Source organism: Tachypleus tridentatus, chromosome 5 (genome assembly GCF_004210375.1).
Source record: "Tachypleus tridentatus isolate NWPU-2018 chromosome 5, ASM421037v1, whole genome shotgun sequence".
Taxonomy (NCBI): Eukaryota; Metazoa; Arthropoda; class Merostomata; order Xiphosura; family Limulidae; genus Tachypleus; species Tachypleus tridentatus.
In genome coordinates, this window is record NC_134829.1 from 43770824 (window position 1) to 43798309 (window position 27486).

At 32.0% G+C, this 27486-nt stretch overlaps 1 protein-coding gene across 2 annotated transcripts in view; it reads right to left on the reverse strand.

The window, feature by feature from the left end:
* The window catches only part of LOC143251046 (potassium voltage-gated channel protein Shal-like), a 456480-nt gene that overhangs the window by 22704 nt on the left and 406290 nt on the right, over positions 1 to 27486 (reverse strand). For both annotated transcript variants that reach the window (XM_076502370.1, XM_076502369.1), the window contains exon 2: positions 1819 to 1981. In XM_076502370.1, the coding sequence (XP_076358485.1) occupies positions 1819 to 1981 (163 nt within the window). The remainder of the gene's footprint in view (positions 1 to 1818; positions 1982 to 27486) is intronic.

Genomic DNA, 27486 nt, shown 5'->3' on the forward strand with positions numbered 1-27486 from the left:
TGTATTACAGTTTCAACGTATTGCAATGTTTCTTCTAAAGTAGCACTGTATTACAGCTTCAGCGTATTGCCATGTCACCATTAAAGTAGCACTATATTACAGCTTCAGCGTATTGCCATGTCACTTCTAAAGTAGCACTGTATTACAGTTTCAGCGTATACCCATATCACTCCTAAAGTAACACTGTATTAGAGTTTCAGCGTATACCCATATCACTCCTAAAGTAACACTGTATTACAGTTTCAGCGTATACCCATATCACTTCTAAAGTAGCACTGTATTACAGTTTCAGCGTATACCCATATCACTCCTAAAGTAACACTGTATTACAGTTTCAGCGTATTCCCATGTCACTTCTAAAGTAACACTGTATTACAATTTCAACGTATTGCAATGTTTCTTCTAAAGTAGCACTGTATTACAGCTTCAGCGTATTGCCATAATCACCATTAAAGTAGCACTGTATTACAGCTTCAGCGTATTGCCATGTCACTTCTAAAGTAGCACTGTATTACAGCTTCAGCGTATTGCCATGTCACCATTAAAGTAGCACTATATTACAGCTTCAGCGTATTGCCATGTCACTTCTAAAGTAGCACTGTATTACAGTTTCAGCGTATACCCATATCACTTCTAAAGTAGCACTGTATTACAGTTTCAGCGTATACCCATATCACTCCTAAAGTAACACTGTATTACAATTTCAACGTATTCCCATGTCACTTCTAAAGTAACACTGTATTACAGTTTCAACGTATTGCAATGTTTCTTCTAAAGTAGCACTGTATTACAGCTTCAGCGTATTGCCATGTCACCATTAAAGTAGCACTATATTACAGCTTCAGCGTATTGCCATGTCACTTCTAAAGTAGCACTGTATTACGGTTTCAGCGTATGCCCATATCACTCCTAAAGTAACACTGTATTACAGTTTCAGCGTATGCCATATCACTTCTAAAGTAGCACTGTATTACGGTTTCAGCGTATACCATATCACTCCTAAAGTAACACTGTATTACAATTTCAACGTATTCCCATGTCACTTCTAAAGTAACACTGTATTACAGTTTCAACGTATTGCAATATTTCTTCTAAAGTAGCACTGTATTACAGCTTCAGCGTATTGCCATGTCACCATTAAAGTAGCACTATATTACAGCTTCAGCGTATTGCCATGTCACTTCTAAAGTAGCACTGTATTACAGCTTCAGCGTATTGCCATGTCACCATTAAAGTAGCACTATATTACAGCTTCAGCGTATTGCCATGTCACTTCTAAAGTAGCACTGTATTACAGTTTCAGCGTATACCCATATCACTCCTAAAGTAACACTGTATTACAGTTTCAGCTTATACCCATGTCACTTCTAAAGTAGCACTGTATTACAGTTCCAGCGTATTCTCATGTCACTTCGAAAGTAGCACTGTATTACAGCTTCAGCGTATTGCCATGTTTCTTCTAAAGTAGCACTGTATTACAGTTTTAACGTATTGCCATGTCACTTCTAAAGTAACACTGTATTACAGTTTCAGTGTATTCCCATGTCACTTCTAAAGTAACACTGTATTACAGCTTCAGCGTATTGCCATGTCACTTCTAAAGTAACACTGTATTACAGCTTCAGCGTATTCCCATGTCACTTCTAAAGTAACACTGTATTACAGTTTCAGTGTATTCTCATGTCACTCTCAAGAAGGAAGGCTTTTAAGAAGCACGCGCAGTCTTCGTTTTACTCGAAAACTGTCCGAAGTTTCTAGATGTAAAGTAACAAATAATGTTGAAACCAAAACTCACAAAGATATCAAGTGTTTACTTGCCTTCTGCGCTTTACGTTTATCCGCTCGCTGACTTTGGTGGTAAATACGTGAAAAGTTCGACACAATAACCGGAACCGGAAGTGCGATCACAAGCACGCCACTAAGTGAGCACACACCGCCTACAACCTTTCCCATAATGGTGGCGGGTACCATGTCACCATATCTGGAAGAGAATAAAAACGTTCTGATTTCTTATATTCAAACACTACTTGTTCTTACGTCGAAAATACACCTAATCAACTTTCATTACTGATATGTAGGCCTTAACACATAAATATACTTTGACGTTACAAAACAACATATCTGTATCCAAGGATAGTTTATGTTAGAAGTTCAAAACGTCCGAACTCACAAACAAATATTTTGTGTTGCTACTTCTCTTCTGGATTTTGTTTGCAAGTTGTGGAACCAGTAATATACGTATATGTGACGGTGATTCGTTAGCTTTTCTTTTTAACGCAAATACGTCTTCTGCCAACAGACCAATGGAGTCAACTGTAACATGAAACGTTAGAATGTGCGTATTTTCTTATAGCAAAGCCACATCGGGCTATCTGTTCAGTCCACCGAGGGGAATCGAATCCCTGTTTTTAACGTTGTAAACGTAGACTTATCGCTGTACCAGCGGGGAACTTAAACGTTAGAAAATAGTTTTATATTAGTTATAATAATAATAAAAGATGTTTTATGAATTTCGCGCAGAGCTACTCGAGGGCTATCTGCGCTAGCCGTCCCTAATTTAGCAGTGTAAGATTAGAAGGAAGGCAGGTAGTCATCACCACCCACCGCTAACTCTTGAGCTACTCTTTTTACCAACGAATAGTGGGATTAGGCCCATGCCGGGCCTAATAATAAAAGAGTAATTTTATCTCGTTCAACAAGATACGTCCCACTTGGTGGTTCAGCGGTAAGCTTGAGGGCTTATAGTGCTAAAATTCGGTGTTAGATTCCTACGATGGGTATTCTGCGTAAAACCTATTAAATAGCTTTGTTCTACGATAATTATAAATTCAACAAGACCAAAAGAAATATTATTAGAACCGTTCAATTTTACAATCTATTTGAACTTAGATAAGCGCTAAGTTTCAAAGCATTTGTCGAAATGTAAGTGTTAAACATAATCAGTGATTTGTTTTTTTTTATACTTTTCGAAAATTTGGCTTCGCGCCGTAGAAATTGACTCTTTACGTTCCTTTGCACGAACGTAGAAAGCTAGAAAAGTACCAGTAGGCCTGGGATGGCCAGGTTTTTAAGGTACTCGACTCGTAATCCGATGGTCGCGGGTTCGAATCCCCATCACACCAAACATGCTCGTCTTTTCAGCCGTGGGGGCGTTATTATGTTTCGGTCAATCCCACTATTCGTTGGTATAAAAGAGTAGCCCAAGAGTTAGCGGTGGGTGGTGATGACTAGTTGCCTTCCCTCTAGTCTTAAACTGCTAAATTAGGGACAGCTAGCGCAGATAGCCCTCATGTAGCTTTGCGCGAAATTCAGAAACAAACAAACAAACAAAAAACCCAACAGACAATGAGTTAATAAAACTATTGTGTACCTAAGAATGGCTAGTTTGTTGCATACAACTTGTTTACTAAGTTTGCTTTGATCAATACGGGATCTTTATTTTGCTCTCTTCAGAAAGACGTATTGACACGACTTTATCAGATTACCATCTTCTACGCTCTGCTGTTGTTCAAAATATCGGTTTCCATAACAGTGAAAGAAATCAAACAGAGGAAAAGCTTAGCCTCTTGGGAAAAAAAGCTTGAAATCTCTATGATGTGCTTTGAGTAGAATAATAAAAGAAACTAGATGGCGCTTTATATACACGAACACATATGTATATTATCTAATATAAGACATTCTCATCTCACTACGAATATTAAGTAATTTATTTCTTGGTGTATGTCGACGTCGCTGAGTAAGTAATATGGTCTCAGTTATAAAATACAGTGTTCTCACCGAATATCTTCTTTAAGATAATATTTTAAAGAGAAGTTTCTGGTTTACTGTAATTGTAACATAGATGTGATTTTGCATTCACAACTAGCGTGCTTTCTGCTGGTAGGTATACAACTAATATGGGGTTTAGCAGAAGTCGATATTGCATTTCTCGCGCAAGCGCAGTTAGATGTTTGCAAGTATAACACTTTTTTTTTCTTTCTTTCCAGATTCTCTTGAGCGTATCTAAATATTTTAAATCTTGTCTGTATGTGTTCGTTCGTCTTTTTTCCCTTTTTACAAATACAACCACTGAACGTACACCGTGGCTGCTAAATTTCCTGTTTAGTGAATATTCTTCGTAAAAAAGTTTGCTCATACTTACACGAACCAGGCATTTAAAACTATATTAGTACATTAAACCAATAATGGGTGCTTTTGTTTGGTTTGAATTTCGCGCAGAGCTACGCGAGGGCTATCTGCGCTAGTTGTCGTTAATTTTGCAGTGTAAGACTAGAGGGAAGGCAGCTAGTCATCAGCACCAACCGCCAACTCTTGGGCTACTGTTTTACCATCGAATAGTGGGATTGACCGTCACATTTATAACGCCCTCACGATTGAAATGGCGAGCATGTGTGGTGTGAAGGGAATTCGAACCCGTGACCCTCAAATTGCGAGTCGAGTACTTTAACCATCTGGTCATGCCAGGTCAACAGGTGCGTAAACGTGGATTACAAAATTTTCTATATACGGAAATGGTGCTAAGCAATAGGGAATGTCTCGCATGTCTCTCAGTTTTTCTTGAACTATGTTACAGAACGTTTTGTCTGCAACATTCATTATCAGCAACATGAAACCACAAAATGTAGCAGGTAGAACTTACAGTATACACTTGCCACGGTTGTACAAATGTTCTAGTATTAAATTGTACTGTTCGAATTCTCACGCACAAATAAACAACAACAATACACTGCTGAGGTTTAGTTCTATTTTCCTTCAAGTCATGTAGACTGGATTCTCTTTTCATTTTCGTAGCATACCATGAAAATTAGCAAGAAACTAGTTTTATTTATCTACTGATCGGTATGGATTGAGTTCATCATGAGTATATAACAGTAACACTGTAAGTTATTATAAACTAAACAGCTAATACTCTTTGATTTTAATTAACAATGAATGGAAAAACAATAACGCTATAACTTGGTTAAACACAAATAGCTGCTTGTCTTGGTTTTAGTCAACTCTGACTACACAACAATAACGCTATAATTTGGTTAAAGACAAACAGCTGCTAGTCTTGGTTTTAGTCAACTCTGACTACACAACAATAACGCTATAACTTGGTTAAAGACAAACACCTGCTAGTTTTGATTTTAGTTAACTCTAACTACACAACAATAACGCTATAACTTGGTTAAACACAAATAGCTGCTAGTCTTGGTTTTAGTCAACTCTGACTACACAACAATAACGCTATAATTTGGTTAAAGACAAACAGCTGCTAGTCTTGGTTTTAGTCAACTCTGACTACACAACAATAATGCCATAATTTGGTTAAAGACAAACAGCTGCTAGTCTTGGTTTTAGTCAACTCTGACTACACAACAATAACGCTATAACTTGGTTAAAGACAAACACCTGCTAGTTTTGATTTTAGTCAACTCTGACTACACAACAATAACGCTATAATTTGGTTAAAGACAAACAGCTGCTAGTTTTGATTTTAGTCAACTCTGACTACACAACAATAACGCTATAACTTGGTTAAAGACAAACAGCTGCTAGTTATGATTTTAGTCAACTCTGACTACACAACAATAACGCTATAACTTGGTTAAACACAAATAGCTGCTAGTCTTGGTTTTAGTCAACTCTGACTACACAACAATAACGCTATAATTTGGTTAAAGACAAACAGCTGCTAGTCTTGGTTTTAGTCAACTCTGACTACACAACAATAATGCCATAATTTGGTTAAAGACAAACAGCTGCTAGTCTTGGTTTTAGTCAACTCTGACTACACAACAATAACGCTATAACTTGGTTAAAGACAAACACCTGCTAGTTTTGATTTTAGTCAACTCTGACTACACAACAATAACGCTATAATTTGGTTAAAGACAAACAGCTGCTAGTTTTGATTTTAGTCAACTCTGACTACACAACAATAACGCTATAACTTGGTTAAAGACAAACAGCTGCTAGTTATGATTTTAGTCAACTCTGACTACACAACAATAACGCTATAATTTGGATAAACACAAACAGCTGCTAGTTTTGGTTTTAGTTAACTCTAACCACATAACAATAACGCTATAACTTGGTTAAAGACAAACAGCTGCTAGTCTTGGTTTTAGTCAACTCTGACTACACAACAATAATGCCATAATTTGGTTAAAGACAAACAGCTGCTAGTCTTGGTTTTAGTCAACTCTGACTACACAACAATAACGCTATAACTTGGTTAAAGACAAACACCTGCTGGTTTTGATTTTAGTCAACTCTGACTACACAACAATAACGCTATAATTTGGTTAAAGACAAACAGCTGCTAGTTTTGATTTTAGTCAACTCTGACTACACAACAATAACGCTATAACTTGGTTAAAGACAAACGCTTGCTAGTTATGATTTTAGTCCACTCTGACTACACAACAATAACGCTATAACTTGGTTAAACACAAATAGCTGCTAGTCTTGGTTTTAGTCAACTCTGACTACACAACAATAACGCTATAATTTGGTTAAAGACAAACAGCTGCTAGTCTTGGTTTTAGTCAACTCTGACTACACAACAATAATGCCATAATTTGGTTAAACACAAATAGCTGCTAGTCTTGATTTTAATCAACTCTGACTACACAACAATAACGCTATAATTTGGTTAAAGACAAACAGCTGCTAGTTTTGATTTTAGTCAACTCTGACTACACAACAATAACGCTATAACTTGGTTAAAGACAAACAGCTGCTAGTTATGATTTTAGTCAACTCTGACTACACAACAATAACGCTATAATTTGGATAAACACAAACAGCTGCTAGTTTTGGTTTTAGTTAACTCTAACCACATAACAATAACGCTATAACTTGGTTAAAGACAAACAGCTGCTAGTCTTGGTTTTAGTCAACTCTGACTACACAACAATAACGCTATAATTTGGTTAAAGACAAACAGCTAGTCTTGGTTTTAGTTAACTCTGACTACACAACAATAACGCTATAACTTGGTTAAAGACAAACAGCTGATAGTTATGATTTTAGTCAACTCTGACTACACAACAATAACGCTATAATTTGGATAAACACAAACACCTGCTAGTTTTGATTTTAGTTAACTCTAACCACATAACAATAACGCTATAACTTGGTTAAACACAAAAAGCTGCTAGTCTTGATTTTAGTCAACTCTGACTACACAACAATAATGCTATAATTTGGTTAAAGACAAACAGCTGCTAGTCTTGGTTTTAGTCAACTCTGACTACACAACAATAACGCTATAACTTGGTTAAAGACAAACACCTGCTAGTTTTGATTTTAGTCAACTCTGACTACACAACAATAACGCTATAATTTGTATAAACACATACAGCTGCTAGTCTTGGTTTTAGTCAACTCTGACTACACAACAATAATGCTATAATTTGGTTAAAGACAAACAGCTGCTAGTCTTGGTTTTAGTCAACTCTGACTACACAACAATAACGCTATAACTTGGTTAAAGACAAACACCTGCTAGTTTTGATTTTAGTCAACTCTGACTACACAACAATAACGCTATAACTTGGTTAAACACAAATAGCTGCTAGTCTTGATTTTAGTCAACTCTGACTACACAACAATAATGCTATAATTTGGTTAAAGACAAACAGGTGCTAGTTTTGATTTTAGTCAACTCTGACTACACAACAATAACGCTATAACTTGGTTAAAGACAAACAGCTGCTAGTTATGATTTTAGTCAACTCTGACTACACAACAATAACGCTATAATTTGTATAAACACATACAGCTGCTAGTTTTGATTTTAGTCAACTCTGACTACACAACAATAACGCTATAATTTGGATAAACACAAACACCTGCTAGTTTTGATTTTAGTCAACTCTGACCACATAACAATAACGCTATAACTTGGTTAAAGACAAACAGCTGCTAGTTTTGATTTTAGTCAACTCTGACTACACAACAATAACGCTATAATTTGGTTAAAGACAAACAGCTGCTAGTTTTGGTTTTAGTCAACTCTGACCACATAACAATAACGCTATAACTTGGTTAAAACAAACAGCTGCTAGTCTTGGTTTTAGTTAGCTCTGACTGCACAACAATAACGCTATAATTTGGTTAAAGACAAACAGCTGCTAGTTTTGGTTTTAGTTAACTCTGACTACACAACAATAACGCTATAATTTGGTTAAAGACAAACAGCTGCTAGTCTTGGTTTTAGTTAACTCTGACTACACAACAATAACGCTATATTTTGGTTAAAGACAAACAGCTGCTAGTCTTGGTATTAGTTAACTCTGACTACACAACAATAACGCTATAATTTGGTTAACGACAAAGAGCTGCTAGTCTTGGTTTTAGTTAACTCTGACTACACAACAATAATGCTAAAATTTGGTTAAAGACAAACAGCTGCTAGTCTTGGTATTAGTTAACTCTGACTACACAACAATAACGCTATAATTTGGTTAAAGACAAACAGCTGCTGGTCTTGGTTTTAGTTAACTCTGACTACACAACAATAACGCTATATTTTGGTTAAAGACAAACAGCTGCTAGTCTTGGTTTTAGTTAACTCTGACTACACAACAATAACGCTATATTTTGGTTAAAGACAAACAGCTGCTAGTCTTGGTATTAGTTAACTCTGACTACACAACAATAACGCTATAATTTGGTTAACGACAAACAGCTGCTAGTCTTGGTTTTAGTTAACTCTGACTACACAACAATAATGCTAAAATTTGGTTAAAGACAAACAGCTGTTAGTCTTGGTATTAGTTAACTCTGACTACACAACAATAACGCTATAATTTGGTTAAAGACAAACAGCTGCTGGTCTTGGTTTTAGTTAACTCTGACTACACAACAATAACGCTATATTTTGGTTAAAGACAAACAGCTGCTAGTCTTGGTTTTAGTTAACTCTGACTACACAACAATAATGCTAAAATTTGGTTAAAGACAAACAGCTGCTAGTCTTGGTATTAGTTAACTTTGACTACACAACAATAACGCTATAATTTGGTTAACGACAAACAGCTGCTAGTCTTGGTTTTAGTTAACTCTGACTACACAACAATAACGCTATATTTTGGTTAAAGACAAACAGCTGTTAGTCTTGGTATTAGTTAACTCTGACTACACAACAATAACGCTATAATTTGGTTAAAGACAAACAGCTGCTAGTTGTGGTTTTAGTTAACTCTGACTACACAACAATAACGCTATAATTTGGTTAACGACAAAGAGCTTAATCTTTCTTACTAACTAACTCGTTACACAGTCGTGATCTATAACAAAACTAAACAAGCTTACGAAGGAAATCAAAACGTTATTGCATTAGATAAATGATGTAGTTTTACGTTTCTATTTTCACAGATTATTTGCTTTACAGCGAGATGAATTTAAAATAGAACTCAGGGTTCTTAAAGGTTCGAAATATCGTTCTCTGGATGTCTTCCAAAAGAGTCATAAAGTTATAGATCTAGAGCAGCATATATATATAGTGTTAATAAAACGACGGAAGTCTGCAAGCTAATAGAAGAAAGAACGCTTTGTATTATGGGATGAACGTGCGGAAATGACCTTCCTGAAAATACGAAAATGCGACATCTTAACAGGTACGACGTCTGTACACGACTGCGAGAATGTATCTTCAAGAATTTAAAGTTATATTTTAACTTATATATATATTATGAATAAGGTATATTTTACGAGACGTGAAGCTATATCTTAACAGATTTATATGTATATATATATATAACAGCTAGGGTATATCTGAAGGGATGTTAATTATGTTGTAACGGGTATATCTGGGTTGTATTTTACAGAATTTAATTATTGTAATGCTGTTTCTAAATAGGATATAACCGAAATGCACGTTGCATATACATCATTAGACAAGAAACTATATTTAGAGAGCTGAGCAGCGCCAACACTGGCAACATTTAGGAGCAAAAACTGAAGGAACAGAAATAGTAAATATCGATTTTTGTAAGACGATCAGAGTCTGTGATTGACACAACACGAGGTTCTTGTCTGGTTCCCTGCAGCAAACTACTATATGTACATTTATCATCGTTAGTTTAGAAACTAACTGTTAATTATGGTTGTATTTGTAGTTAAATGTGTTTATCGTTGCCAGTTAGGTAGGGATTACTTCCGGTTTGTAAGATCATAAGAAGTCTTACTTCCATCATCTTAACTTTTACAAATTTGTTTGTTTGAAGTTAGCACAGAACTACATAATGGGCTATGTGTGCTCTGCCCCACCACATGTTTTGTACAATTTGGGTAACTTATTATATATTGAAAGTTTTACCTATAATTATTTTTGTCGGTAAACGTGCTTAGTTACTTGTGTTATACATGACGACAACCTTGACAATGTCATTAAGGAAACTTTTATTCATCATAGAAATGAGTATGACGTCAATGAATCCGAAGGTCCAATGTTCGCGTCTCGTTACTTCAAAATCGTGCATAGCAATTTGAGATTGAAGGAATGATATAAGAGTGATGGTGAAATTCTTCATTTTGTCACAGGAGCGTAGCCAAAGAGTTGGTGGAGGGTGCTGTTCATTAGCTGTATTTTTTATAGCCTGTGGTCTGGCCAGGTGAATAGGGAGCGCTCGACTCGTGATTGAGTCTCCGCCCCACCAAACATGCTCGCTCTTTTAGCCGTGAAGGCCTTATAATTAACGGTCAGTCCCACTATTCGTTGGTAAAAGAGTAGCCCAAGAGCTGGCGGTGGATTGTGATGATTAGCTACCTTCCCTCTAGTCTTTCACTGCTAAACTAGGGACGGCTAGCTCATATAGCCCACGTGTAGCTTTGCGTGAACTTACAAACAAACCAAAACTATCTAGCTTTATGAGTTCAAAAAGAGGAACAGCTAGCGTGGATTGCTCTTGTATAACTGTGTGTGAAAAAAAGAAATAAAAGAAAAATTGTTTGCTATTAAAATTAAGTATTTAATGTGTACAACACTTCGCGTCTTTAATTTGTTAAAAATACACATTTTGTGACATTATCACAATAACTGTTGTTAGTGTTTGAGTTTAGGCTGCCTCTTGACTTTAAGACTAGGAAGCGAACATAACATTACATCCATTTAAATTACAAAACTGTTGTCATTTCCGTCTTTAAGGTCTCAAGATTTATTCATTCCTACGTAAAATGTCACTATGAATATTAACGGTAAATACGATTACTTTAGTTCAAAGATATACATATGTAGTATTTTTAAATTAAAAGTATAAAGTTTGTACTTTCGGACTAAAGATATACAGATTTGATATAACTAGCCTAAAGATATGGAGATTTAACGTATCTGGATTATATATATATTGAATTAAAGTATTAAGATAAAACATCAAATTTAATACATTTGGACTAAGGATATAAAAATGTTATATATTTCGGATAAGGTATATAGATTTATAATATTTGCACCAACACATCCAAACTTAATACATTTGTACTAAAGATATAAAAATACTATATGTTCAGATAAGGTATGTAGATTTATAACACTTGTACCAACACATCCAAATTTAATACATTTGTACTAAAGATATAAAAATGTTATATTTTCGGATAAGGGAAAGATTTATAATATTTGTATCAACACATCCAAGTTTAATACATTTGTACTAAAGATATAAAAATACTATATGTTCAGATAAGGTATGTAGATTTATAACACTTGTACCAACACATCCAAGTTTAATACATTTGTACTAAAGATATAAAAATGTTATATGTTCGAAGTTGATACATTCTGGGTAAAGATACACAGACATAATAGATCTGGACTAAATATATACGAATTTGCAAAACTTTGACGAAAGAAATACAGATTTGATACATTTGGACTAAAGATACACAGACTTAATACATTTTGACTAAAAATATTCAGATTTTATGTACTTGGACTATAGAAATACAGAAATATTGTTTATTTGTCGTTAAGCACAAAGCTACACAATGGGTAACTGTGCTCTGCTCACCACGGGTATCGAAACCTCGATTTTAGCGTTGTAAATCCAGATACATTCCACTGTGCTATTGGGGGAAGATTTGATATATTTGGATTAAAGATAAACAGACTTAAACATTTTTACTAAATTTAATATATTTGAACTAAAGCTACACAGAGTTAATACATTTAGACAAAAGATATACAACTTTGATATATTTGGACTAATGAGCTACTTAAATGCTATTACATCATGACGAATAACGTCTATATGAATCAGACGATAAATAAGATTACTTTACATACATTGATGTAAGATATTAAATTTTCATCCAATACGCAGTGAAGGATCATCCAACGATCCTTATTTTTCAGGTCATTGTTATTTAAATCCAACTAGATTGATGCCAGTAAGTTACGTTTGGTTTGTTTTTAATTTCGGGCAAAGCTACATGAAGGCTATCTGCGCTAGCCGTCCCTAATTTAGCAGTGTAAAATTAGGGGGAAGGAAGCTAGTCATCACCACCCACTGCCAACTCTTGGGCTACTCTTTTATACCAAGAAATAGTTGGATTTATCGTAACATTATAACGCCTCACGGTTGAAAGGGCGAGGATGTTTGGTGCGACGTAGATTCGAACCCACGATCTTCGGATTACGAGTCGAGTGTCTTAACTACCTGGCCATGCCGGGTCTCGACGCTAGTAAGTGTGTTTGTGTTTTTCGTATAGCAATGCCACAAAGGGCTATCTGCTCAGCCCACCGAGAGGAATAGAACCCCTGATTTTAGCGTTGTAAATCCGGAGACATACCGCTGCACTGGCGGGGGACGACGCTAGTAAGAGCAAGCAGTTGTACTTGTACTGATAGGATTGCTCCAGCAATTTCTGTGCCGTCACTTAGACATAACAATGTTCAATATGAACTGTTCTAAAAAAATGACACTCGAACACAAATACTGAATTATGAAATGTCATGTAACTAGTTTGTAGCGATGCACAGAGCGATCTGTGTTCTGCCCACCACGTGTATCAAAACTCAGTTTCTACCATTGTAAGTCCTCAGACGTTCCGCTGTGCCACTGGAGGGGGGGGGGCGAAACGTCACGTCTTTGAACACGTTCACTTTTATGAGTATACACTGTAAAGTGTAATGTTACTAGATCTCATGTTCTATAAAGAAGGTATGTTTGATTTAGTCTAAAGTGACTAAGTTGTTAAGCATCATGTTAAATTGGATGCTTTAATAATTGAAAGATCGATCTTGAAAGGACGAGATAGATAAGAGCTCCCAGAGTATTCAGGTACTAAAAAACAAAATTAATATTTTACATAAATACGGGTAAAATATTTCCTTTCTTTAAGAATACCCATTTCGTCAGGAAATCCTAAAAGTAGTAATAACAAATTAGCTTATTTTTAATTCACACACATACACTTTATTTTGGTTGCAAACGAGCTATGTGGCTAAATTTAACATTTAGGTTTTCTGTTCCTTTCGTTTAAGTAAACTGTGGAACTAATTCGTATAAGATTACAATACGTAAGAAAAGTTTTGCCACGACCAGGTTAGATTAGCAGTTTCGAGCAAAGTTGGATCTTATTAGATCAGCTGAGTCAATGTTAAAGAAACGGTTTTCCTTCGGAATCTTATAAAGATTTTAGCCCTCAAGTTACCAACTTGTTTATTATCAGTGGGGTCCACATATTGAATAATTTTATGTCCTTTCTTGTTATAACAGTCACCGTAGAAATCTCGCCAAAATATGTGAAATCAGACATTTTCTGTACAAAATATCCAAGAGTGTTTAGGGAGATTAATTGGAACATTGACGATAGTTTATGTTTAACTCATTTATTACCACGAATCTTGTAATAAACAATGTCATGAAAACATTTACAATGTCGTGGATAATTAGTTGGGAAAACAACAAGTTAAAAATCTGATGAACTCCATCGGTAATTCCGAGGAAGATGGTTTAATGGTAAAGAAAGGTAAGAAATACCGGTATTATATTCAACTATAATTTCGAAATCTACTTCATAATGAAACGCTAAAGAGATGTGTCTGTGTGTACTTAAACAAACTGTAATACAAGAGATGTGTCTGTGTGTATTTAAACAAACTGTAATACAAGAGATGTGTCTGTGTGTACTTAAACAAACTGTAATACAAGAGATGTGTCTGTGTGTATTTAAATAAACTGTAATACAAGAGATGTGTCTGTGTGTACTTAAACAAACTGTAATATAAGAGATGTGTCTCTGTGTACTTGAACAAACTGTAATATAAGAGATGTGTGTGTGTGTATTTAAACAAACTGTAATATAAAAGATGTGTCTGTGTGTATTTAAACAAACTGTAATACAAAAGATGTGTCTGTGTGTATTTAAACAAACTGTAATATAAGAGATGTCTGTGTGTATTTAAACAAACTGTAATATGAGGTGTCTGTGTGTATTTAAACAAACTGTAATATGAGATGTCTATGTGTATTTAAACAAACTGTAATATGAGGTGTCTGTGTGTATTTAAACAAACTGTAATATGAGGTGTCTGTGTGTATTTAAACAAACTGTAATACAAGAGATGTCTGTGTGTATTTAAACAAAGTGTGATATGAGATGTCTGTGTGTATTTAAACAAACTGTAATATGAGATGTCTATGTGTATTTAAACAAACTGTAATATGAGGTGTCTGTGTGTATTTAAACAAACTGTAATATGAGGTGTCTGTGTGTATTTAAACAAACTGTAATACAAGAGATGTCTGTGTGTATTTAAACAAAGTGTGATATGAGATGTCTGTGTGTATTTAAACAAACTATAATACAAGAGATGTGTGTGTATTTAAACAAACTGTAATATGAGATGTCTGTGTGTATTTAAACAAACTGTAATATGAGGTGTCTGTGTGTATTTAAACAAACTGTAATATGAGGTGTCTGTGTGTATTTAAACAAACTGTAATACAAGAGATGTCTGTGTGTATTTAAACAAAGTGTGATATGAGATGTCTGTGTGTATTTAAACAAACTATAATACAAGAGATGTGTGTGTATTCAAACAAACTGTAATATGAGATGTCTGTGTGTATTTAAACGAACTGCAATATAAGAGATGTGTATTTAAACAAACTGTAATACAAGAGATGTGTCTGTGTGTATTTAAACAAACTGTAATATAAGAGATGTCTGTGTGTATTTAAACAAACTGTAATACAAGAGATGTGTCCGTTTATATTTAAACAATCTGTAATATGAGATGTCTGTGTGTATTTAAACAAACTGTAATATAAGAGATGTCTGTGTGTATTTAAACAAACTGTAATACAAGAGATGTGTCTGTGTGTATTTAAACAACCTGTAATATAGGAGATGTGTGTGTGTATTTAAACAAACTGTAATACAAGAGATGTGTCTGTGTGCATTTTAACAAACTGTAATATAAAAGATGTCTGTGCGTATTTAAACAAAGTGTAATATTAGATGTCTGTGTGTACTTAAACAACCTGTAATATAAGAGATGTGTGTGTATTTAAACGAATTGTAATATAAGAGATGTGTGTGTGTTTAAACAAACTGTAATACAAGAGATGTGTCTGTTTGTATTTAAAGAATCTGTAATATGAGATGTGTGTGCGTATTTAAACAAACTGTAATATGAGATGTCTGTGTGTATTTAAACAAAGTGTAATATGAGATGTCTGTGTGTATTTAAACGAACTGTAATATAAGAGATGTGTGTGTGTATTTAAACGAACTGTAATATAAGAGATGTGTGTGTATTTAAACAAACTGTATTACAAGAGATGTGGCTGTGTGTATTTAAACAAAGTGTAATATAAGAGATGTGTGTGTATTCAAACAAACTGTAATATGAGATGTCTGTGTGTATTTAAACGAACTGCAATATAAGAGATGTGTATTTAAACAAAGTGTAATACAAGAGATGTGTCTGTGTGTATTTAAACAAACTGTAATGCAAGAGATGTGTCTGTGCGTATTTAAACAAAGTGTAATATGAGATGTCTGTGTGTATTTAAACAAAGTGTAATATGAGATGTCTGTGTGTATTTAAACAAAGTGTAATATGAGATGTCTGTGTGTATTTAAACGAACTGTAATATAAGAGATGTGTCCGTTTATATTTAAACAATCTGTAATATGAGATGTCTGTGTGTATTTAACGAACTGTAATATAAGAGATGTGTCTGTGCGTATTTAAACAAAGTGTAATATGAGATGTCAGTGTGTATTTAAACAAAGTGTAATATAAGAGATGTCTGTGTGTATTTAAACAAACTGTAATACAAGAGATGTGTCTGTGTGTATTTATACAAACTGTAATATAAGAGATGTCTGTGTGTATTTAAACAAAATGTAATATGAGATGTCTCTGTGTATTTAAACAACCTGTAATATAAGAGATGTGTGTGTGTATTTAAACAAACTGTAATACAAGAGATGTGTCTGTGTGCATTTTAACAAACTGTAATATAAAAGATGTCTGTGCGTATTTAAACAAAGTGTAATATTAGATGTCTGTGTGTACTTAAACAACCTGTAATATAAGAGATGTGTGTGTATTTAAACGAATTGTAATATAAGAGATGTGTGTGTGTTTAAACAAACTGTAATATGAGATGTCTGTGTGTATTTAAACAAAGTGTAATATGAGATGTCTGTGTGTATTTAAACGAACTGTAATATAAGAGATGTGTGTGTGTATTTAAACGAACTGTAATATAAGAGATGTGTGTGTATTTAAACAAACTGTATTACAAGAGATGTGTCTGTGTGTATTTAAACAAAGTGTAATATAAGAGATGTGTCTGTTTGTATTTAAACAAACTGTAATATGAGATGTCTGTGTGTATTTAAACAAACTGTAATATAAGATATGTCTGTGTGTATTTAAACAAACTGTAATACAAGAGATGTGTCTGTGTGTATTTAAACAAACTGTAATATAAGAGATGTGTGTGTATTTAAACAAACTGTAATATGAGATGTCTGTGTGTATTTAAACAAACTGTAATATAAGAGATGTCTGTGTGTATTTAAACAAACTGTAATACAAGAGATGTGTCTGTGTGTATTTAAACAAACTGTAATATAAGAGATGTCTGTGTGTATTTAAACAAACTGTAATACAAGAGATGTGTCTGTGTGTATTTAAACAAACTGTAATATAAGAGATGTGTGTGTGTTTAAACAAACTGTAATACAAGAGATGTGTCTGTGTGTATTTAAACAAAGTGTAATACAAGAGATGTGTCCGTTTATATTTAAACAATCTGTAATATGAGATGTCTGTGTGTATTTAAACGAACTGTAATATAAGAGATGTGTGTGTATTTAAACAAAGTGTAATATAAGAGATGTGTCTGTTTGTATTTAAACAAACTGTAATATGAGATGTCTGTGTGTATTTTAACAAACTGTAATATAAGAGATGTCTGTGTGTATTTAAACAAACTGTAATACAAGAGATGTGTCTGTGTGTATTTAAACAAAATGTAATATGAGATGTCTGTGTGTATTTAAACAAACTGTAATATAAGAGATGTCTGTGTGTATTTAAACAAAATGTAATATGAGATGTCTGTGTGTATTTAAACGAACTGTAATATAAGAGATGTGTCTGTGTGTATTTAAACAAACTGTAATATAAGAGATGTCTGTGTGTATTTAAACAAAATGTAATATGAGATGTCTGTGTGTATTTAAACAAACTGTAATATAAGAGATGTCTGTGTGTATTTAAACAAAATGTAATATGAGATGTCTGTGTGTATTTAAACAAAATGTAATATGGGATGTCTCTGTGTATTTAAACGAACTGTAATATAAGAGATGTGTGTGTGTTTAAACAAACTGTAATACAAGAGATGTGTCCGTTTATATTTAAACAATCTGTAATATGAGATGTCTGTGTGTATTTAAACGAACTGTAATATAAGAGATGTGTGTGTATTTAAACAAACTGTAATACAAGAGATGTGTCTGTGTGTATTTAAACAAAGTGTAATATAAGAGATGTGTCTGTGTGTATTTAAACAAACTGTAATATGAGATGTCTGTGTGTATTTAAACGAACTGTAATATAAGAGATGTGTGTGTATTTAAACAAAGTGTAATATAAGAGATGTGTCTGTGTGTATTTAAACGAACTGTAATATAAGAGATGTGTGTGTATTTAAACAAAGTGTAATATAAGAGATGTGTCTGTGTGTATTTAAACAAACTGTAATACAAGAGATGTGTCTGTGTGTATTTAAACAAACTGTATTACATGAGATGTGTCTGTGTGTATTTAAACAAAGTGTAATATAAGAGATGTGTCTGTGTGTATTTAAACAAACTGTAATATGAGATGTCTGTGTGTATTTAAACAAACTGTAATATAAGAGATGTCTGTGTGTATTTAAACAAACTGTAATACAAGAGATGTGTCTGTGTGTATTTAAACAAACTGTAATATGAGGTCTGTGTATATTTAAACAAACTGTAATATAAGAGATGTGTGTGTATTTAAACAAACTGTAATACAAGAGATGTGTCTGTGTGTATTTAAACAAAGTGTAATATGAGATGTCTGTGTGTATTTAAAAACCTGTAATATAAGAGATGTGTGTGTATTTAAACAAACTGTAATATAAGAGATGTGTGTGTGTGTATTTAAACAAACTGTAATACAAGATATGTGTCTGTTTGTATTTAAAGAATCTGTAATATGAGATGTCTGTGCGTATTTAAACAAACTGTAATATGAGATGTCTGTGTGTATTTAAACAAAGTGTAATATGAGATGTCTGTGTGTATTTAAACAAACTGTAATATAAGAGATGTGTGTGTGTTTAAACAAACTGTAATACAAGAGATGTGTCTGTTTGTATTTAAACGAACTGTATTATAAGAGATGTGTGTGTATTTAAAGAAACTGTATTACAAGAGATGTGTCTGTTTGTATTTAAAGAATCTATAATATGAGATGTCTGTGCGTATTTAAACAAACTGTAATATGAGATGTCTGTGTGTATTTAAACGAACTGTAATATAAGAGATGTGTGTGTGTTTAAACAGACTGTAATACAAGAGATGTGTCTGTGTGTATTTAAACTGTAATATATGAGACGTGCCTGTGTGTATTTAAACAAACTGTAATACAAGAGATGTGTCTGTGTGTATTTAAACAATCTGTAATATGGGATGTCTGTGTGTATTTAAACAAACTGTAATATAAGAGATGTGTGTGTATATTTAAACAAACTATAATATATTTGTTATTGATTTTCTTGTTCATATGGACATTATCATGTAATATCATTGGCCAATGACAGGTAACACATCATTACAGTCCTGTAATATCCTGGACTGCTTATAAAAAACCATTATTACCGTACTGTAATATTCTGGGCTGCTTATAAAAAACCCATTATTACCGTACTGTAATATCCTGGACTGCTTATAAAAAACCCATTATTACATTCCTGTATCTTCCTGGGTCGATTATGAGAAACACATAATTACAGCCATGTAATATTTTGGGCAGATGAGAAACTGGTCATAATACAGGTTTTGTTACCTGATATTATAAATATATATATTATGTACTTTTATCATATTGCAGGAATGTATTAGACTGACTTCGAAATTCATTGCTGGAAATATAGGTAATGGATTACGTTTTTATTAATTTAGTATAAAATATTACATATATTTTTTCATAAGTTATTTATATCACTTGAGTGCTTTGGAAAACTCTAAGTAGTTTGTTTGCCTTATTGTTACGGCGCTAAACTCATAAATTGAGAAATGCGGGATCGAAACCCGAAGTTGGTGATGTTCGTCCTTTCAACAGTGGGCTTGTTATAATCTGACAGCAACCCCACTACTCGTTGGTAAACGGTCATCCTAGAATTGGCGATTGATGATGCCGACCGGTTGCCTTCCCTTTGGTTGGCAGTTTAAAATTAGGGACGATGGTACATAACCTTTGTAGGTAAACAGAAGTCACAGACACGCATTATTCACTTATACCTAAAGCTAGTAAAAGTTAGATTTATGAAGCTAATCCTTATTGTGGGATCGACTCTTAAAGATATTCCTTTGAACAGTAAAGTTTATCCTTAAGCATGAAAAGTGAGTGAAAAAAAAACAATATATTGTGAAAAATAAAGACATTTAAGATAAAAAATATGTATTATAGTATAACAGTAGTTACAGTTTTTTGTTTTGGTTCTTGAATTATTCTGTAATTCCTCTGTTTTGTATAATATGTTATACTTATCATAAAACTATTAGAAACCATGATGATTGAGATCTTGGTTTATCAATATCTATCTTATCCTTACATAATAGTTTTCTTATTATAGTTACATACAAAAACACACTAATGGATTGTTTCCAGTCTTACACAAAATAAGAACATTTAAAATATATATTATCTCGCTTTTATTCGACGAACTAAACTTCGCACGTGAGATTAAACAGGAGAATCAGGCATCTCAAACGTTTTCAAAGACAGAACTGTTTACTGGAGTTTTGATCACAATGAAGACCGATTTTGCATCACGTGCAGATCTCGATTTTTAGTTTTACTTTACCTTAACTTCTATTTCACACTTGGCAACTTGCCAGCTCCATGTGCCATATTGATGACATCGATTTGAATATTTACAGAAAAGATCAAGAAAACAGCCAAAATCCATTTGTGTTTTATCGGTAACTCATATTTACTACCATAACCCAGTTTTGTAAGATTACTAAAAATACTTCGTGCAGAAGTTAGAGGAAATGTAAAGTAGTTGATAAATCAGAGGCAAAGTGAAGTAGTTGATAAGTGAGAGGGAATGTAAAGTAGTTGATAAGTAAGAGGGAATGTAAAGTAGTTGATAAGTCAGAGGCAACGTAAAGTAGTTGATAAGTCAGAGGCAACGTAAAGTAGTAGATACGTCAGAGGCAAAGTGAAGTAGTTGATAAAGCAGAGGTAATGTAAAGTAGTTGCTAAGTTATAGTAAATGTAAAGTAGTTGATAAGTCAGAGTAAATGTAAAGTAGTTGCTAAGTCATAGTAAATGTAAAGTAGTTGATAAGTCAGAGTAAATGTAAAGTAGTTGATAAGTCATAGTAAATGTAAAGTAGTTGATAAGTCAGAGTAAATGTATAGTAGTTGATAAGTCATAGTAAATGTAAAGTAGTTGATAAATCAGAGGCAAAGTGAAGTAGTTGATAAGTGAGAGGGAATGTAAAGTAGTTGATAAGTAAGAGGGAATGTAAAGTAGTTGATAAGTCAGAGGCAACGTAAAGTAGTTGATAAGTCAGAGGCAACGTAAAGTAGTAGATACGTCAGAGGCAAAGTGAAGTAGTTGATAAAGCAGAGGTAATGTAAAGTAGTTGCTAAGTTATAGTAAATGTAAAGTAGTTGATAAGTCAGAGTAAATGTAAAGTAGTTGCTAAGTCATAGTAAATGTAAAGTAGTTGATAAGTCATAGTAAATGTAAAGTAGTTGCTAAGTCATAGTAAATGTAAAGTAGTTGATAAGTCAGAGTAAATGTAAAGTAGTTGATAAGTCAGAGTAAATGTAAAGTAGTTGATAAGTCAGAGTAAATGTAAAGTAGTTGATAAGTCAGAGTAAATGTAAAGTAGTTGATAAGTCAGAGTAAATGTAAAGTAGTTGATAAGCCAGGATTTATACTGACAAAATTTAACAATTTTTTTTCCACGATGGTTTGGAAGTTGATAAATTTCTTATTTACTTTTAATAAATATTTAAATTTTGTAAAGCACTAGTCTACAATAATACGTACGTTTATAAAGATAACATATTGATTAAACCAAACTGTATCTGTTAAAAGAGATAAGTATATATATAATCTTAACGATAACAAAGAGTACTTTGTTTTCAAATAAAGTAGTTGTACTTACTTTGTGGTCATTGTTTGTTTGTAATCAAGCACAAGGCCACATGAAAGATGTTTTTTATTAGTATAAAGTTATATATTAAACTATATCCCATGATGATGACGTAACTCTATTTATTTGTAATTAAGCACAATGTTACACAATGAGCTAACTGTGCTCTTTCACCGCAGGTATCGAAACAAAGTTTCTAGCGGTGGGAGTCCGCAGACATACAGTTGTGCCAATAGAGGGCACCTGCTGTCATAATCTTTTTGAAATCTTACTCTTTGTTTCATTTTCATGGTTATTAACAATAAACACGTTTATAGAAGTAGGTATATACTGAATGGGGATTGGTTGTTGGTAGTATATTGTTAAGAACGTATATACTAAGATTATTTGGTTGTAACATTTTCAGTTGGTATATTTGGCCCTCTGGCAGCTTGTTGTTTAATTTTTGTTTTCTGATGTTATTTACAGGAACCTGAATTACATTTTCAGAGGTTTAGTTCAAGATAAGGTGTACCATTCAGGAAAAATTACCTGTTACTCTGTTACTCATGTGTCAAGTTACTCCTGCCAGTAGTGTATAATAACATTCATAAATGTTACTTGAAAAATATAAGTTCTACTATCATATTGTGGATTGTCACCCTACAAGATGTAACTATCACTTGAAGAAATGGTTAAGATATAATTTTATAGTGTGGAGACCCATGTCATATGTTGTGACAGTCACTTGAAGAAATAATTAACTTCCATCGAATTGTCACCCTACAAGACCTGACAGTCACATAAAGTGACAGTTAGACTCTACTGTCAGAGTGTAACCTGCCATCCTACAAGGCCTGACTGTAAAATATTGTAAGTCCATCACAGTAGTTACAGACAATCATTTGCACAGGTGTAAATTCCACATTTACATAGATATTATGATATAAATGGAACTGATGTCTTTAGAATATCACGTTGGGATATTTTACAATAATACCATGAAATGAAAATCTTTTTCCTGAATCGTATATTTTCTTTCTTCCTGCTGTTTATAATTGTATTAAAACGAATTATTTTTTGTTATATAATAATAAGTTTTTAGTTTCTCATTCGAAAGCCTAGCAGAACAGCTGTTTGATAAACAAATGTTTTTTTTTCTCATCTTTATTACAAACTAATAAAACTCTTAATCTGTATAACCCACATATGACCAATTTAAGAAGAAAATCCAACCTATCGTTTCAGACAAACTTTAACAGAGCTGTGATACTGCTTATATTCATTAAGAGATATAGTTTGTTATATAACTTTATGGTAGTAAGAAAAACTTTCATTTATATATATGTGTAACTCTATACTAGTTAGAAACATATTCATTTAAAGATACATAGCTTCTCCTATAATATTGTTAGTAAAGAACATCTGCATTTAGAGATATACAGTTTATTCTACAACCATATACCAGTAAAGAATGTATTCATTCATAGATATATAATTTACCGTATAAACTTATCTTAGCAAAGAACTTCTCCATATAAAGGAATCTAGTTTATTCTGTAACATTATGTTGGTAAAAAAACGTCGTAATTTAGAGATGTATAATTTAATTTATAACCTTATGTTAGTAAAACACATCTTCATTTAAAGGTATAGAGTTCATTGTAAAACCTTATGTTTGTAAAGAACATCTCCATTTAGATATACACTTTATTTTATAACCTTATGTTAATCAAGAATTTTACCATTTAAAGATATGTAGTTTATTCTATAATTTTATGTTAGTAAAGAACATTTGCATTCAGAGATATATAATTTACTGTATAACTTTATGTTAGTAAAGAACGTCTTCATTCAGGGATATATAATTTACTGTATAACTTTATGTTAGTAAAGAACGTCTTCGTTCAGGGATATTTAGAGTAACACAGTTTATTCTATAATCTGATGTTACTAAAGAACATCTTTAATTAGAGATATATAATCTATTCTATAATCCCCTGTTAATAAAGAACGTCTTCCTTGAAATATATATAATTTATTCTATAACCTTATGTTAGAAAGAACATATTCATTTCGAGATATATAGTTTATTGTATAACCTTATGTTAGAAACGAAGGTTTTAATTTACTGTATAACCTTATGTCAGTAAAGAAAGTCTTCATTCTGGGATATTTAGAGATACACAGTTTGTTCTATAATCTTATGTTAGTAAATAATTTCGCCATTTAAGGATATAGAGTTTATTCTATAACCTTATGTTACAAAGGACGTCTACATTTACAAATATATAATTTATTCTATAATCCCATTGTTAGTAAAGAACGTCTTCATTTAGAGATATAGAGTTTATTGTATAACATAATGTCAGTAATGAATATATTCATTTGGAGAAAAACAGTTTATGCCATAACGTTATGTTACTAAGAAACGTCTTCATTCAGAGATATTTAGAGATATACAGTTTATTATATAATCTTATGTTAGTAAATAATATCTCAGTTTTGAGATATAGAGTTTATTCTATGACCTTATGTTAGTAAATAACATCTCCACTTAGAGATATACAGTTTATTATATAAATTTATATTAGTAAAGAACATCTTAATTTAGAGATATATAGTTTACGTATAACTTTATGTTATTTAAGAATGTTTAAATTGACAGCAATTCAGTTTATTCTATAACCATATGTTATTAAAGAACGTTTTAATTTAGATCTATGCAATTTACTCCATAACCATATGTTAGTAAAGAAGGTCGCCATTTAGACATATATAGTTTATTCTGTAACCTTATCTATAACCTTGTGTTAGTAAAGAACATATTCATTTAGAGATATACAGTATATTCTATAACTATCTGTTAGAAAAGATAATTAGAGATACACATTTAATCCTATAACCTTATGTTAGTGAAAAACGTATGTATTTAGAGATATATAATTTATTCTGCAAACTTGTGTTAGTAAGGAACTTCTCCATTCTGAGATACACAGCTCATTCCATTACCTTTTGTTAGTAAACTACGTCTTCATTTAGATATATATAGTTCATTCCATAACCTTATGTTAGAAAGAACATATTCAATTAGAGATATATGATGGATTGAATAGTCTTGTGTTAGTACAGAACGTCTTAATTTAGAGATATACAGTCTATTCCATAACTTGTTAGTAAAGGATACCTCCATTTAGAGGTATACAGTTTAATCTACAACCATATGCTAGTAAGAACATCTACATTTAGAGATATATAATTTACTATATAACATTATTTTAATAAAGAACATTTCCATTTAAATATTTACAGTTCAATCTATAACCGTATGTAGGTAAAAAAACATCTCCATTTAGAGATATAGTTTATTCTATAACCTTTTGTTAGTAAAGAACGATTTCATTTTGATATTTACAATTTATTCTATAACCTTATATTAGTAAAGAAGTTCTAAAGTTAGAGATATATAGTGCATTATATAAACTTATGTTAGTAAAGGACTTCTTCATTTCGAGGTATATAATATATTCCATCAACCTATGTTAGTGAAAAACATATACATGTAAAGATATATAATTTATTCTATGACCTTATACTACTAAAGAACGTCTTCATTTAGAGGTATAAAGTTTTTCTATAACCTTATCTTAGTAAAAAACGTTATCAGTCAGAGATATATAATTTACTATATAATATTGAGTTAGTAAAGACCACCTCCATTTAAAAGTATACATTTTATTCTATAGTTTTATTTTAGTAAAGAACATCTCTATTTAGAGGTATATTGTTTATTCTATAACCTTATTTTCATAAAGAACGTCTTCATTTAGAAATATATAATTTATTCTACAATCCCATGTTTGTAAAAAATGTCTTCATTTAGAGATATATAATTTATTGTGTAACCCCGTGTTAGTAAATAACTTCTTCATTTAGAGATATAGAGTTTAATGTATAACATTATGATAGTAAAGTTCGTTGTCACTTAGAGGTGTACAGTTTATTTTACAACCTTATTTTCTCAAGAACTTCTTCATCTGGAGATATAGAATTTATTTTATAACCTTATGTTAGAAATAAAATCTACATCTAGAGATATATAGTTCATTGGATAATATTATGTTAGCAAAGAACGTCTTCATTTAGAAGTATACAGTTTTCTATAACCATATGTTAGTAAACAGCGTTTTCATTCAGAGATATATAATTTACTGTATAACATTATGTTAGTAAAGACGATCTCCATTTAGAAATTTACAGTTTATTCTGTAACCTTATGTTAATAAAGAACGTTTTAATTTAGAGATATACAGTGTATTTTATAACTATATGTTGTGAATAACATCTAAATTTAGAGATATATAGTTCATTGTATAACTTTATGTTAGTAAAGGTCTTTTTTTAGAGGTATACATTTTTTCTCTAACTTTATGTTAGAAATGAACGTCTTCATTCAGATATATAAAATTTACTGTGTAACCTTGTGTTAGTTAACACCATCTCTATTTAGAAGTACACAGTTTATTCTATAATCCAATTTTAGTAAAAACGTCTTCATTGAGAGACGTAATTTAGTGTATAAACTTATGTTAGGAAAGGACATCTTCATTTAAAGATACAGAGCTTATTATTTAACCTTATGTTATTAAAAAAAGTCTTAATCTAGAACTGTCCAGTCTATTCTATAACAATATGTTAATAAATAACGTCTTCATTCAGAGATATTTAGAGCTACACAGTTTATTCTATAAATTATGTCAGTAAAGAATATCTCCCTTTAAAAATATATAATTTATTCTATAATTTCATGTTAGTAAAGAACGTTTTCATTTAGGTATATCTAATTTATTCTATAACCTTATCTTAGCAAAAAAATCGTCATTTAGAGGTATATAATTAATTGTATAATCTTATGTTGGTAAAGAAAGTCTTAATTCAGAGATCTACATTTTATTCTATAACCTTGTCTCATAAAAGAACATCTATACTGACAAATAAACACTCTATAGCATAACATTATGTTAGTGACGGACATCTACATTTAGAGATACAAAATTTATTCCATAACCTGATGTTACTAAGGAACGTCTTCATTTAGAAATATATAATTTATTCTATAATCCCATGTTAGTTAAGAATATGTACGTTTAAAGATATACAGTGTATTCTATAATCTTATGTTAGTGTAGGACATCTACATTTATAGGAATAAGTTCATTCTACAACATTGTCGTATTAAAAACATCTACATTTATAGATGTACAGCCTATTCTATAATCTTATGTAGTAAAGAACATCTACATTTATAGATGTACAGCCTATTCTATAATCTTATGTAGTAAAGAACATCTACATTTATAGATGTACAGCCTATTCTATAATCTTATGTAGTAAAGAACATCTCCATGTAGAGATATACAGTTTTATCAATAACCTTATGTTAGTAAAGAAAGTCTTCATTTTGAGATATATAATTTATCCTAGAACCTTGTGTTGGTAAGGAATATCTTCATTTAGAGATATACAGTTTTATCTAGAACCTTGTGTTGGTAAGGAATATCTTCATTTAGAGATATACAGTTTTATCCTAGAACCTTGTGTTGGTAAGAAATATCTT